The sequence below is a fragment of the Ambystoma mexicanum genome, chromosome 10 (genome assembly GCF_040938575.1).
Source record: "Ambystoma mexicanum isolate Mex_15411 chromosome 10, UKY_AmexF1_1, whole genome shotgun sequence".
Classification (NCBI taxonomy): Eukaryota; Metazoa; Chordata; class Amphibia; order Caudata; family Ambystomatidae; genus Ambystoma; species Ambystoma mexicanum.
In genome coordinates, this window is record NC_090932.1 from 650,912,611 (window position 1) to 650,925,304 (window position 12,694).

Sequence of the window (12,694 nt, forward strand, 5' to 3'; positions counted from 1 at the left end):
TGGGGGTGTCCCCTGTAACCCCCGCTCACTACACCAGGAAATATAGTGAGCGGGTAAATGCGGGGGAGACCCCCACAGCCCCCATTTATTGTTACAATGCTACCAACAAAGGTACGAACTGTTGGTGTTCGAACCTTTGGTGGTAGCATTTTTAGAACTTTTGGTCATTGCGACCATTTTTTGTTGGTAAAATCGTCCTATACCGTGCTAGAACTGTCTGTTGTAGTAATAATAAAGTAGATATTTGTATACAACCTTCACTGTACAGTCCCTTTTATCATTGGGTAATAACTGTATCTTCGCTGTGTTGCAACTAACCAACGATCCACGAACTTGCAGAGATAAGCATGCCATTGCCACATATTGGACAAGGAAGTCTAATAATTTACTTGTACTCCAATCTGTTAAGATCCCTTCTGGTGTACTAGAGGTGTGGGGTTGATTGATGGTTTAGAAACCGATATTCATCCCTGGACCACTGGTGCCCCAGAAGTTGATTTCTCACAGGGAGACCAAAGAGGATGCTGGCACAGTAGTCCAGTTTATAGAAGACAAGAGTGATTAAGAGATGCTTGGCAGTGTTGAAAGGAAGGATGTGCCAGATTTTGCTAATATTTAGGAGGTTGAGGTGAGATGCTGCTCCAGTTTTAGAGATGAAAGTAGAGAAGGTGTGAGAAGCGTCATAGATGATGCTGAGGATTCTAGTTGAAGAAGAGCAGAGGAGAGTGTCAGGTGGAAACTGGATAGGCAGAGGAAGAGAAGAGAGAGAGCTATTGGCAGTGAAGAAGAGCACCTCTGTTGGGTAGAGTTTAACATCAGAGAGTGCAAAGTGATCCAACTTAATTGCAGAGAATCAGTCGGACATTTTGATAGAGGGATCGCAGGAGAGTTCAGGGAAAGAGAAGAAGATTTGGGTGTCTTCTGGGAAGAGTTGGCACAAGAACCCAAAGGATGGGATTAGTGCCCCAAGAGCAGAGTTGCACAGTGTAAAAAGGGGCAGACCCAAGACAGAGCCTTGTGGAACACCAACAATTAGAGGAGTGAGTTGAGAAGTGGTGTTGCTCCAGGAGACAGGGAATTTGTGAGGTGCAAAGTAAGTTTTGTATTAAAGCATGATCTAGCCATCAGAACAGTTGAAAGATCTAAAAAGATACATTCATTTTGGTAGTGTGGAAGGCTCATCAATTTGATAGTATTTGCATTGCCGCACATACTCAAATTCAGTAATAACCATCTGTTTAGATATTCCTGGATTTCATCTTGCAAGATCAAGATCAGACGACTTTGATAACCAAGAGCCTAGGTATTTTATCTTGCTTCCAGTGCTGCCTCAGCCAGTTTATGGTCATAAAGTCGAATGAAATAATATCGAAAGTCATAGGGGGTCATTACGACCCAGGCGCTAATTGCGCCAACATTACCACCATGGTGTAAACTTCGTTTACACCATGGTGGATGGTGGATTTACCGCCCCATTCCAAGGTGAGTGGGGCGGTAAATCCCCATTTCCCATTTTCCCTTCCCCATTCCCATTTTTGCCCCATAGGGCATAATGGGAGTGGGGAAGGCGCTAATTACGCCACCGTAAATTACGGTGGCGTAATTAGCATCATGGCAGGTTAGCGCCATGGATTTTAACGGCTGCTAAAAGCAGCCGTTAAAATCAGAATAGGCGTTAAGGGTTAACGATGGCGTTAACCCTTAACGCCTGGGTCATAATGAGGCCCATAATGTCTAAAACAAAAAGTCGAAAAAAAAATGTTGAATTTTTGTTTTTGGTTGTTTTTTGTTCGGAATGGGGAGGCTCCCCCCCAACCGCCCCTTTTTTTGTTTTACCCCTTTTTTTACCCCCAGAACCGAAAAAAAACATGTAAATTAAAAAATAAAAAATTCGACATTTTTTTTCTCGACATTATTGTTTAGACATTTTTGCAATTCGATATTTTTTTTTCGGCATTATGACTGCACACCGCCTCAGCCCATAGTTGGGTGTTCTGAGAAAACACCTGATACTTTTCCAGGGAATCCTTTTTAAGTGAGCACTGGAGAACTATCAGAAGTTCTCGAACAGAGGTCTCCAAGTTAGAAAATGATTAATGCATCATTCACAAATATACATTCTTTACAGCAGCGCTGTTGCAGGTAATACCTTAAATGTATGTATTTTGATTGGTATCTCCTATGAGAGGTTCAGTACAAAACAGGGGCCATGAAGCCAAATTGGCAAACTTTTCTGAAAAGGGGAGGGAAAGACTTAAGTTGGGACAATTTATAGTTATAGATAAATATATATTGGAATACTGTGCAATCATATCTGTGAATTTAGCAATGGAAAACAAATGTCACCATCACTTTGGAAGAATGTCTCACTCCACCCTATTAAGAGTTTAACAATGTTTTCTATTTGAGATATGAATGACCAACTGTGTAAGAAATGCCAGAAGAAATATTGGGTAGGGGAGCCCGATTGCCTTCAAATTAGAAAAAATATGTTTTTGATATCAAATTGTTTTGGAAAAAGAAAAAATATTTTTCATGAGCAAAACGTTTAAGCACTCTGCGGTACTCTCTACAGTACAAAAGCACTTTTAGGGGCTGTTAACAATCAGCTCCTAAATGTCCTGTACATCGGTCCTAAGAAAATGTACATTCCAAAGGAAACATTCACTGTGATCTGCCCAATATAATTAGGGCATTCTTTGACTCGTATCCCTGGAGCAAGCCCTCACTTTAATAATTGAGCAACAGTAAAGCATGTTAATGATGCGTCACACTAAGCCTTTAATCTGTGCCATCTAAACACATGCCTTACTGACTCCCCTCAAACAAATATTGAAGGCACCTTTCCTGACAGGCGTATCTCCTTTTATCCCACAGGTCTTTCGTCGATGGTGGCTGTCTCCTGGTATGCAGGCATGATAACGGTGCAATTTTATGATCCTCTATATGGTGGAATAAAGTAAGTATCTAAAACAGAATTTTTAACACCTTATGCTCTCCAGTTCCTCCTCCAGTCTACAGCCCTCCATTCTTTATTATCCCTTCTACATCTTAGATTCTCCTAACCTACAGTTTGCTGCCTCTTTCCGGCCCACCACTTCCTCTCTGCTTTCTGGCCCACCCATCTGCTCTCTGACCCATTGCTCCTCCTCTGCTTCTCGGCCCATTGCTCTATATCACAATATCAGCTTTCTGGCCCACCACTCGCTCTCTTTTTACTGGCCCACAGCTTCCTCTCTAGCACACCGCTCCCCCTTTGCTTTCTTACCCATCGCTCTCTGTCTGGTCTACTGACAGCAACAAAGTATAACATTTCACTCTTTGGATCATCTATCTATCTATCTATCTATCTATCTATCTATCTATCTATCTATCTATCTATTTTTTTGTGTATCGCGCCTGTTGTATCTGGCCCCTAGGCCCACGCAGGCACACGCACACGGACACGGACCAAAAGAACATGCGGGACGCGATGCTGCTTGCTCCGCGTCCCGGCGGCAACTGCCGCACGGACGCACTTTATTCAACCACGCATGCGCGGGACCATAACGAGGCCCGCGCATGCGCACCAACAAACTGGGACGTCACATCCCTTTTTAACTTTAACCAAAACAAATTAAACAGCTAGGCGTGCCTCCTCCCCGCACGCCGGGTACCCGGGTGGGCGGACATATGACCACCTGAGAGTCTCACCTTGCATCGCTCAGCTCAGTCACATGAGTCCAGGACATAGTCCTTGAGATGCCCGGGCAATCGCCGCTCGCGGCGGATCGGTACCTTGGTGACGCGGGAGGTGGAGTCGAATCCTCACGTTCAGGTCTCGGGGAGTCCCTGCCCAGCTCGCCCTCCTGATCTCTTGGCGGACCATCCTGCCCTACGCCTTCCTCTGATGTCCCATTTTCAGTCGGTCTTTCAATGCGTTTGAAGAACGACCGGTTGCGCGTGACTGTTCCTCGGTCGCAGGCTGCCGTCACCATGGTGCCCTTAACATGCGTTACCTTCCACAGGCGCGGCTCAAAGGGCAGGGACAACTTCCCCTCGGGGTGCCTGTTCCTGACCAACACTGTGTCCCCCACTCGCACCTCCTTTTCTTGCAGACCCCTTCTTTCACTTTCTTTGTCGTTGCGCCTGGCCCGTTCTTCCCTGACACCATCATTGTCTATTACTCCGGGCAGACGGCCGTCCTCTTCCGGTAGCATTCCCCTCGGGCATCGCCCAAATAGTGCCTCGGCTGGAGCCACTCTCGTGGACTGGTGGGGCGTCGTGCGGTATTCTCTCAGAAACTCCACGAGCTTCCTCTCCAGGTCTTCACCGCCACAGGCGGAGATCCTCAGGACCTTGTTAAGAGTCTGCATCATTCTCTCGGCCTCGCCGTTGGCCCGCGGCCAGAGCGGGGACACCCTGCGATGCCGGATCCCCCTTTCTCGGAGGTAAGTTGCAAATTGGCTGCCTGTGAACGGTGGCCCATTGTCCGAGCACAGGAGGTCTGGGAATCCATGGGTGGCAAACATTTTATCTAATGCCTTCGTTGCGAACTCTGTCGCCGTCGACTGTACCACCTCCACCTCGGGGTACCTGGACCATTGGTCCACTGCCACCAGAAAGTACATTCCCCGACCAGTCGAGCCAAAATCCACATGGACAGTTTCCCATGGTCTGCAGCTACGCTCCATCGACCTTATCGGCGGAGCTCTGTCTCCCGTGGCCGCTGCTTGACATGCGATACACCTCCTCACGAAACTCTCCACTCGCCCCTCCAAGTCCGGGAACCATACTTTGTGTCTCAGCCGAGCCTTCATTTTGACAATCCCCTGATGGCCGATGTGGGCTAGTTCGAGGACCCTTGACCTCAGTGCCCGTGGGATGACGATTTGCCGCCCTCGAAGTATAAGCCCATCGTCCGCGACCGAGAGTTCATCCTTCACCTTCCAGAGCGCTCGGAGGTTGCTCTGAGCCTCCGCTTGACGGCGGGAGTTGTCGTGAAGCACTTCCCTCCACTCGCCGCTCCTCAGGGCATTCTTGACAATGGTAAACACCTCGTCCTTGGAGCATTCCGTTGCCATCTCAAGTCTCGATATTGCCATCGGAAGAGAGCCTTCCACCACCTGACACAAAAGCCCATGGCACTCATTCGTCCCAATGTCGGTGACAGAGTTCTCCTTGCTGGGGTGGCGCGACAGGTAGTCGGCCGGGTTGTTCGTGCCTGGTCGGTATACGAGTTTCACCCCGTACTCCATCAGGGCTAGCATCCACCTTTCGATCGTGGGGGGGGGCTTGGACGACCCCCCAGCCAGTATGGGCAGGAGCGGCTTGTGGTCAGTTACCACCACGACAGGTTTGTATGTACAACCGGAAATGCCGACAGCCCCACAGGATGGCTAACGCTTCCCGTTCAATCTGTGAGTATCTCATTTCCGTGTCCGAAAAGGCCTTACTCGCATAGGCGATGGGGCGCATGTCCCCACGTTCGTCAGGTTGCAGTAGCACCGCCCCTACTCCCACTGGACTCGCGTCAACCACCACCTCTGATTCCACTTTGGGGTTGAAGTATGCCATGGTGTCCCCATCGGATAGGGCATTTTTCAGAGTCTGGAATGCCTCCTGCTCACTGGCTCCCCATTTCCACACAGCGTCGTTCCTCGTTAGCACTCTGAGTGGTTCCGCCAGCGACGCTAGCCCCTTGATGAAACACCCACAATAGGTCACCATCCCTAGGAAGCTCCTCACTTCCGTAGGGGACTGCGGGGGGGTGGCTTCCTTAATGTCCTTCACTTTGGCTGGGTCGGGCGACACACCGGCCGCGTGGAAGATGAACCCAAAGAAACCAATACGGTCCTTGAAGAACTCGCATTTTTGTCGATGAAGGGTGAGCCCTAAGTTCTTCAACCTCAGGAGCGTGTCCTCCAACCTCTTCATGTGCTCCCGTTCGGAGTCCGCAAAGACTAAAATGTCGTCGCTCATGTTCAGCACCCCTTTTAGGCCAGCCAAAGGCCCTCTAATGGTGTTCTGGAAAACTTCAGCGGCCGATGAGATGCCGAAGCTCAGTCGTTTGAATTGGAAGAGGCCGTCATGCGTCGTAAAAGTAGTTATGAACCTGGAGTCCGGGTGCAGTTCGAGCTGATGGTAGCCCGCTCGTAGGTCCAACTTCGAGAATACTCTCGCCCCCTGAAGCTCTCCGATAATGTCATCTAGTGTGGGTGTAATGTGCCTCTCCCTCTTAATTGCAGCGTTTGGGAGGCGCATGTCTACGCAGATCCTCACTGCCCCAGGCTGTTTTGGCTTGGGGGCCACCACTATTGGGGACACCCAGGGCGTCGGCCCCTCCACTCTCTCAATGATGTCCATCTCTACTAGTGACCGGAGTTCCTCCTCCACCTTTTCCCTTAGGTGGAACGGGATCCTGCGGTGCTTGAGGGCTGTCGGTCTGATGGACTCGTCGATATGCAGGCGCACTGGGGGTGCTTTAAGTTTCCCTATGCCCTCGAAGATGCCCGAGAACCTCTCCAATAGTGTCTCAATGTCTATCTGGTATACACCATACGCAAAATGAACCAAATTGAGGGCCTCCGACGCCGCGCAACTGAGAAGCGAGTGAGGGCTCACGTCTGTGACAAAGAACTTTGCCTTGATGGTACTATCCCCCTTCGACACAGGTGACACGAACACACCCTTGAGTGGCAGTGGGGTGTCTCCTCCAAAAGTAAATATCTTCGCCAGGGACTTGTCCAGTGCCGGCAGGCCTGGAAGTTTCAGGTAATCTTCCTCTGCCAGCACGCACACAGAGGCTCCTGTGTCTATGAGTATCTGAGTCGGCACACCCAATATGTCCACCACACACCTGGGTTGCCTCCTCCGTTTGTTTTCCGAGGCAATGTTAGAGATGAAGAACACCTCTTCTTCGTCCTCCTCCTCTTCTTCCTCTTCCTCCGCGAGTTGTAGCCTCTGTATCTCCTGTTCGAGGGCTGCAATGCTGCGTTGCCTTCTGAACCCGCCGCCTCTCATTCTCGCGGGGCCTCTCTGGGTGAGTACAGGGGCCGGTGCGCGGCACATGCGAGCATAGTGCCCTAGTCCATTGCACCGTCCGCACGACCTCGTCTTGGCGGGGCACTCCTCTGCATGTGGCAGGTCATATCCGCAATCTGGACAAATCGACCCAGGCGTGGACGGATGCCTGTTCTCTGATGCCTTTGGGGCCCACTTTTCCTTCAGCTTTGTTCTTTTGGAAACGGCAAAAGCCTCCTCCCTTGCATTCGGCCTGACCGCCGCGTCCATGCTAGCACCTCTGGATTCCGCTAGCTCATATGTCCTTCCACTGTCTAGTATCTGCTGCAGTGACCACCCCGGCTCCCTCAGCACTTGCCGCCGCAATTTGCCCGAGCTGCAGCCCTGGAGCACCTGGTTCCTTATCATCAGCTCGTCGTTGTCCCAGCGACACGTGCTGGCTATCAATCGCAGTCTGGCACAGAATTGATCGAGAGATTCTTCTTCCCTTTGCTTCTCTCTGCAGAATAGGAACCTTTCGTAGTCGACATTTGACTGTGGGATGAAATGGTTTTCAAGCGCGGTCTTGACAGTGTCATACGTTACCACTGGTAGGGCGAGTGATTCATAGATGTGCATAATGTCCAGGCCAGCTGAATATAGAAGGGTCGCCCTTTTTGCGTCGTCATTCGAAGTCCCAGTCGCAGTAAAGTACATTTCCAACTTCTTGACCCATAGGAGCCACCTGGGTCCCAGCTTGGACGGGGGCCCTGACATGTCAAACTCCTGCATGGGCAGCAGCGATCCCTGTTGTGTCCTCACCACTCTTGTCGCCACTTCCGTTTCATCCTCGCTGCTTGTCATCTTCACAGGTCGCACAGGCACCTCTCGGGGTGATAGAGGCCGCAAACCTGGCTGGTGTGCTCTTCGACGTACCTTCTGCTGTGGTCAGCCGCTCTAGCCTTGTGTCCGGCTTTTTTTTTTTTTTTTTGGATTGTCCCCAGGTTGCTGGGGACAATCAAGAGTTCAGAAAATGTCCGTCGTGGCAGCGCACGAGCACCTTTGCAGGCCACTACTGCCTCGAGGCGAAAAAAAAACGTTCGCACTCGATCCGCGTCGTGCACTCGCGTGCCGGCGATGTGTATAGTGCGCCCACGTCCGTTGGGCGAACGCTGTGGCAGCGATCCTGCCTCGTCGCCAGTTGTTGTATCTGGCCCCTAGGCCCACGCAGGCACACGCACACAGACACGGACCAAGAGAACATGCGGGACGCGATGCTGCTTGCTCCGCGTCCCGGCGGCAACTGCCGCACGGACGCACTTTATTCAACCACGCATGCGCGGGACCATAACGAGGCCTGCGCATGCGCACCAACAAACTGGGACGTCACAGCGCCATTCGCCTATAGGCCTCAAGGCGTTCACATAGATGTAAACAGACACATGACATAAAATGGTAGACATTCAGAGGAGAATTTCTGTTATGGTCAAACCAAAAGTGGGATTAACTAGACAGTCCCTCCATCAAACAGCATTGTCTTCAGCTGTTTTTTTAATAGAGCAATAGATGCACAGCTCTTGAGATCAAGGGGAAGAGGATTCCAAGTGGTAGGTGCCCGGATATTAAAGCTGGTACCGCCAATCCTCTTAAGGGTCATTCGCGGCTGATACAGCAGCTGATTGCCGTTTGAGTGGAGGTTTCTTCTTACGGAGGCTCTTTTGATCCTGTTGACAAGATAGCAGGGTGCATTGCCTGGTAAGCATTTGTACACCAAAACTGCACCTTTAAATTTATTTAGCTGCTCAACGGGAGCCAATGCAGCTTCCTCCTAGCAGACAAATTCTTAGAGCGTCGACTCAGTCCACAAACTGCCCGGACAGCTCTATTTTGAATTACTTCAATTTGTTTTATATTTATCTTAGATGTACCCATCAAGAGGCTATTGCAGTAATCTAGTTTTGTATTTATGATTGCACCTGCAATCAAAGCTCTGTTCGTCTCGCACAGGTATGGACGAAATTGCCAGAGTAGATTTTCGTAAAAAGCGCATGTTGATTTCAAGTGTGAGATACGCGTCTTAAAAGATAACTGGTAGTGAAAAAAGACTCCTAAAGTTTTTACATGTTCAGACATATTTATATCATTACTATTCAACTTAAAACATGCATACTGATTATCCAACATTTCCAATCTTTGTTGGGTGCCCACAATCAGCAGCTCAGTTTTTTCCTTGTTTAAAGCTAAAGAGTTTACCGCCATCCATCTTCGTATGGCTTCAAACACGCCATTAACTCTGTGAACATCATCCCTATATACGCCAGACAGCTCAAAGACCATTGTCGGCGTAGTTTGTAAACTGGACACCCAGAAAACATTAAAATGTGCATATGTGCATATTTATAAATGTGGTCTAGAGAGTTTCAAGGAATTTGAGACAGAAATAGGGAGATGTCTATCATACCATCGACTTGCATAAATATGCTAATTTATAACAACATATTTTAATATACTAAATATTTCAGGAGGTTGCTTTGCAAACACCACACAAGTTTAGAATATGCTGCATTTAAAGCATGCAAACCAGTGTGTTGAAAATATTTTCTGAGACCAACACACACTGCATTATATGTGCAGCAATTAGGAATGTGGTTTAAAAATACTCCATGTTGATAGTAAGTGATGCATTTCATCTATACCCTACAGTATTGTGTGGTTTGTATAGGTCTGGACATGCAGCCATATGCTGATTTCGTGTAGATAACAAAAGTTACAACATTGGACCAGCTGCTTCTTGTGTTAAATGCATAACAATTGTTTTTGCTCAGTAATATTTTCTTTTTATTTAAAACTAGCAGAAGTACCCATTCACCGAACGGGTTCTGTAGACAGACATGATACTCTGATTAATTGTTGAAAATGAATGATCCTTTAGGTCGCTGTTCTGCCTCGCCCTGGTGTAGTGTTCATTGCAGTGTAGTGTATTGCAGTGCTAATATCTTGGAAACCGTACATCCTTGATCTCGAGGACCGGTTGAGAAACACCTTTTTGTTTCCCTTCCTGGTGAACATGGTTTACAGCTTTGTCGGCAGGCACCATCTCGCAAAACCCTCTGAAAAAGCAGTTTCACCTGATGCTGAAAAAAAAAGTGTGAAACTTCTGGAATGTTACCTGCCTTCACCTTCGCCTATCAGGTCTATCCGCCTCGCTAACACTTGTTTGTTTCCCTCCCCAGTGAACATGGTTTACGGCTTCGCCAGCAGACCACAAACCCACAAACAAATTTTAACTTTTGCTGAAATCTGGGGAAAGGGGTCAGGTGTCCAAATGTCATGTAGCCAGGAATGTCCAAAGGGTCCTGTCAGGCAAATATGCAAAATGTGTTGCAGATTGGTGAAACGGTGTGGAATTGTATAAGGAACAAAGCTTTGCGAAGCCACAAACCCACAAATCCCGCCACAAACCCACAGACACATTTTGACTTTTATATATATAGATGTTGCATGATCTTTCTTTTGTGTTTAAGATATGTATGAATGAAAAAAAGAAATCTTTGCATTCAAAATACATCATTCATGGCAAATATCCTGTCTTCTTTTCTTTACTGTCACCCAGGAACAGTTTCTATTTGATTGAAAAAATGCATAGTGAAGGGCCGCATTATTGCATCTAAAGTTCAAATATGTGTACTTTAAGACCCATTGCCTCCTAAGAAACAAAAGTAATAGTGGAACAACAACAAGCACCTTGTGCCCCTAGGCAAACAGATCACAATCCACCCTGGTGAATATCTACAGTCACATACTGCTGTACTGACAACCATTTCTTCTGTCCCCAAAAACCGCCCAGGCCCTCACAACAAAGCAGTCAAGGCTAACCAAGTGACACACTTAAATAAAACAAGCAGGTAGGGAATATCTTTCCAAAGTCTCCTGTCTTTCAAGGCCTAGCTGCTCTCCTGAAGTAGTTGTGGAAAGTGAAACTAGCAAGAGAGGAACAAGACAACCCCTCCGAGGGGCAGGGCGGCAAACCATTTGACATTTTCAGTAGTATATGATTAAGAAACAATATTCAAGAGTAAGAAGTTTCACCATGCTATATGCAAGCATTTTACTACATTGTATGCATATTCACAATATATCATGTATTTATTTCAACGATTGGCATACCCATTGCAATGAACAATTTATATTTTTTGACATGAAGCCTACAAGAATTTTCGGTTTACAATATGCCTCTTTGTTATGTAGTAGATGCATTATAATATGGCATGTATACCTATAAGTACATTGCATTAGCAATTTGTCATAATATCATGTATGCATTTCAGCACACTGGATACATTAGATATCAAATTGTACCATGCATATCTCACTATATAATATACATAGCCTCGTACTCAATGTTTGTATTTCATTATACACTATACAAATAAATGTAATATAAATACATCTCAGTATACATTGTATATATTTCTACATACAGTGCATATATTTGAACATACAATGTATACATTTCAATATAAAATATGCATCTGAACATACAGTATATACATCTCAGTATAGAATGTATCTGTGTACAGTGTACGTATGTCAGTATATTATGTGTGCATCTATATATATATATATATATATATATAGATAGATATGCTATACAACTCTATATATAATATATACTTTTGAGTAAGCAGTGTAAACATTTATGAATCATGAATATGGTCCAAAAGTCCTGTCCGATGTCAGACCAGACCGCAAGAAACTCCAAGAGCTGATCTCACGTGTAGCGTAACACAGACTCTACATCAGATATTCAAGTTTTTGAAATAAGACATAATGTGGGGAACCAATGATCTTCACATGGATACAGGATATGGAAGGGGGAGTATGAACATCAGGGAGAGTAGGCCTCCATTCTGGAAAAGAATGTAAAGCTCCAAAGATGTTGGATCCATAATCAAACACAAAAAAATAGGAGCAGATTTTTTGGGTTTGGTGCATTTTGGTGATGCTTCAATGCCACAATAATGTGAGGCAATCCATTTACACACAGAGAGAGGAAATGGGTGTAGAAAGCAAACTGGTTGGCATGGCAACTGTCAACCTTTGCGTCATGAATCAGGAAATACACATTTTGGTATTTCATGTGGCCCGCCACCTTTAAACAAAGGAGCAAGGGTTTTACATTAATTGTAGTAATAAGTAGTTGTTTCAGATCAAATGTTATCTTTCAGGAGCAGTGCACAGAGACTGTTTACTACTCAGACTTGCCTGTGATTGTCAGCATATGCACTAAGCTGTTCCTGTCCCAGCACACCACAGCCGCTGTTTACTCCCCTACTATCAGAATGGAAATCATTACACCCCACCCCCCCCTTGCGAATGGCAGGACTGGGATGAAACATTCTGGCTTTCCACTAACCCTGGTGTTGATGTACCAGAACATCTGCCGTTAGAAGCTGAGGAGAGCCTGTTAAAACCTGAGAACAGTGGAAGGGTACAACAGCACAAACTCAATAGGATGCTCAGGGATCAATTTGAGGGACCCTAGCAAATACTCGGCTTTCTGATCTCCAAGTGGTTCACCAGCTGCACCCTACCATGTCAAATTCATGGACATAGCAAATGGCATCCACGAAAGACCTGGTACTCTGAATTGTAATGCATCTGTAAGGGGCGACCGCATTCAGCCACCAGTGTCAACCAGAGAGAACCCCTC

At 46.9% G+C, this 12,694-nt stretch overlaps 1 protein-coding gene across 2 annotated transcripts in view; it reads left to right on the top strand.

Moving 5' to 3' along the window:
- LOC138491622 (claudin-15-like) overlaps positions 1-12,694 on the top strand; it is a 253,614-nt gene that overhangs the window by 186,049 nt on the left and 54,871 nt on the right. For both annotated transcript variants that reach the window (XM_069618247.1, XM_069618248.1), the window contains one exon: positions 2,878-2,959. In XM_069618247.1, coding sequence (XP_069474348.1) covers positions 2,878-2,959 — 82 coding nt within the window. The remainder of the gene's footprint in view (positions 1-2,877; positions 2,960-12,694) is intronic.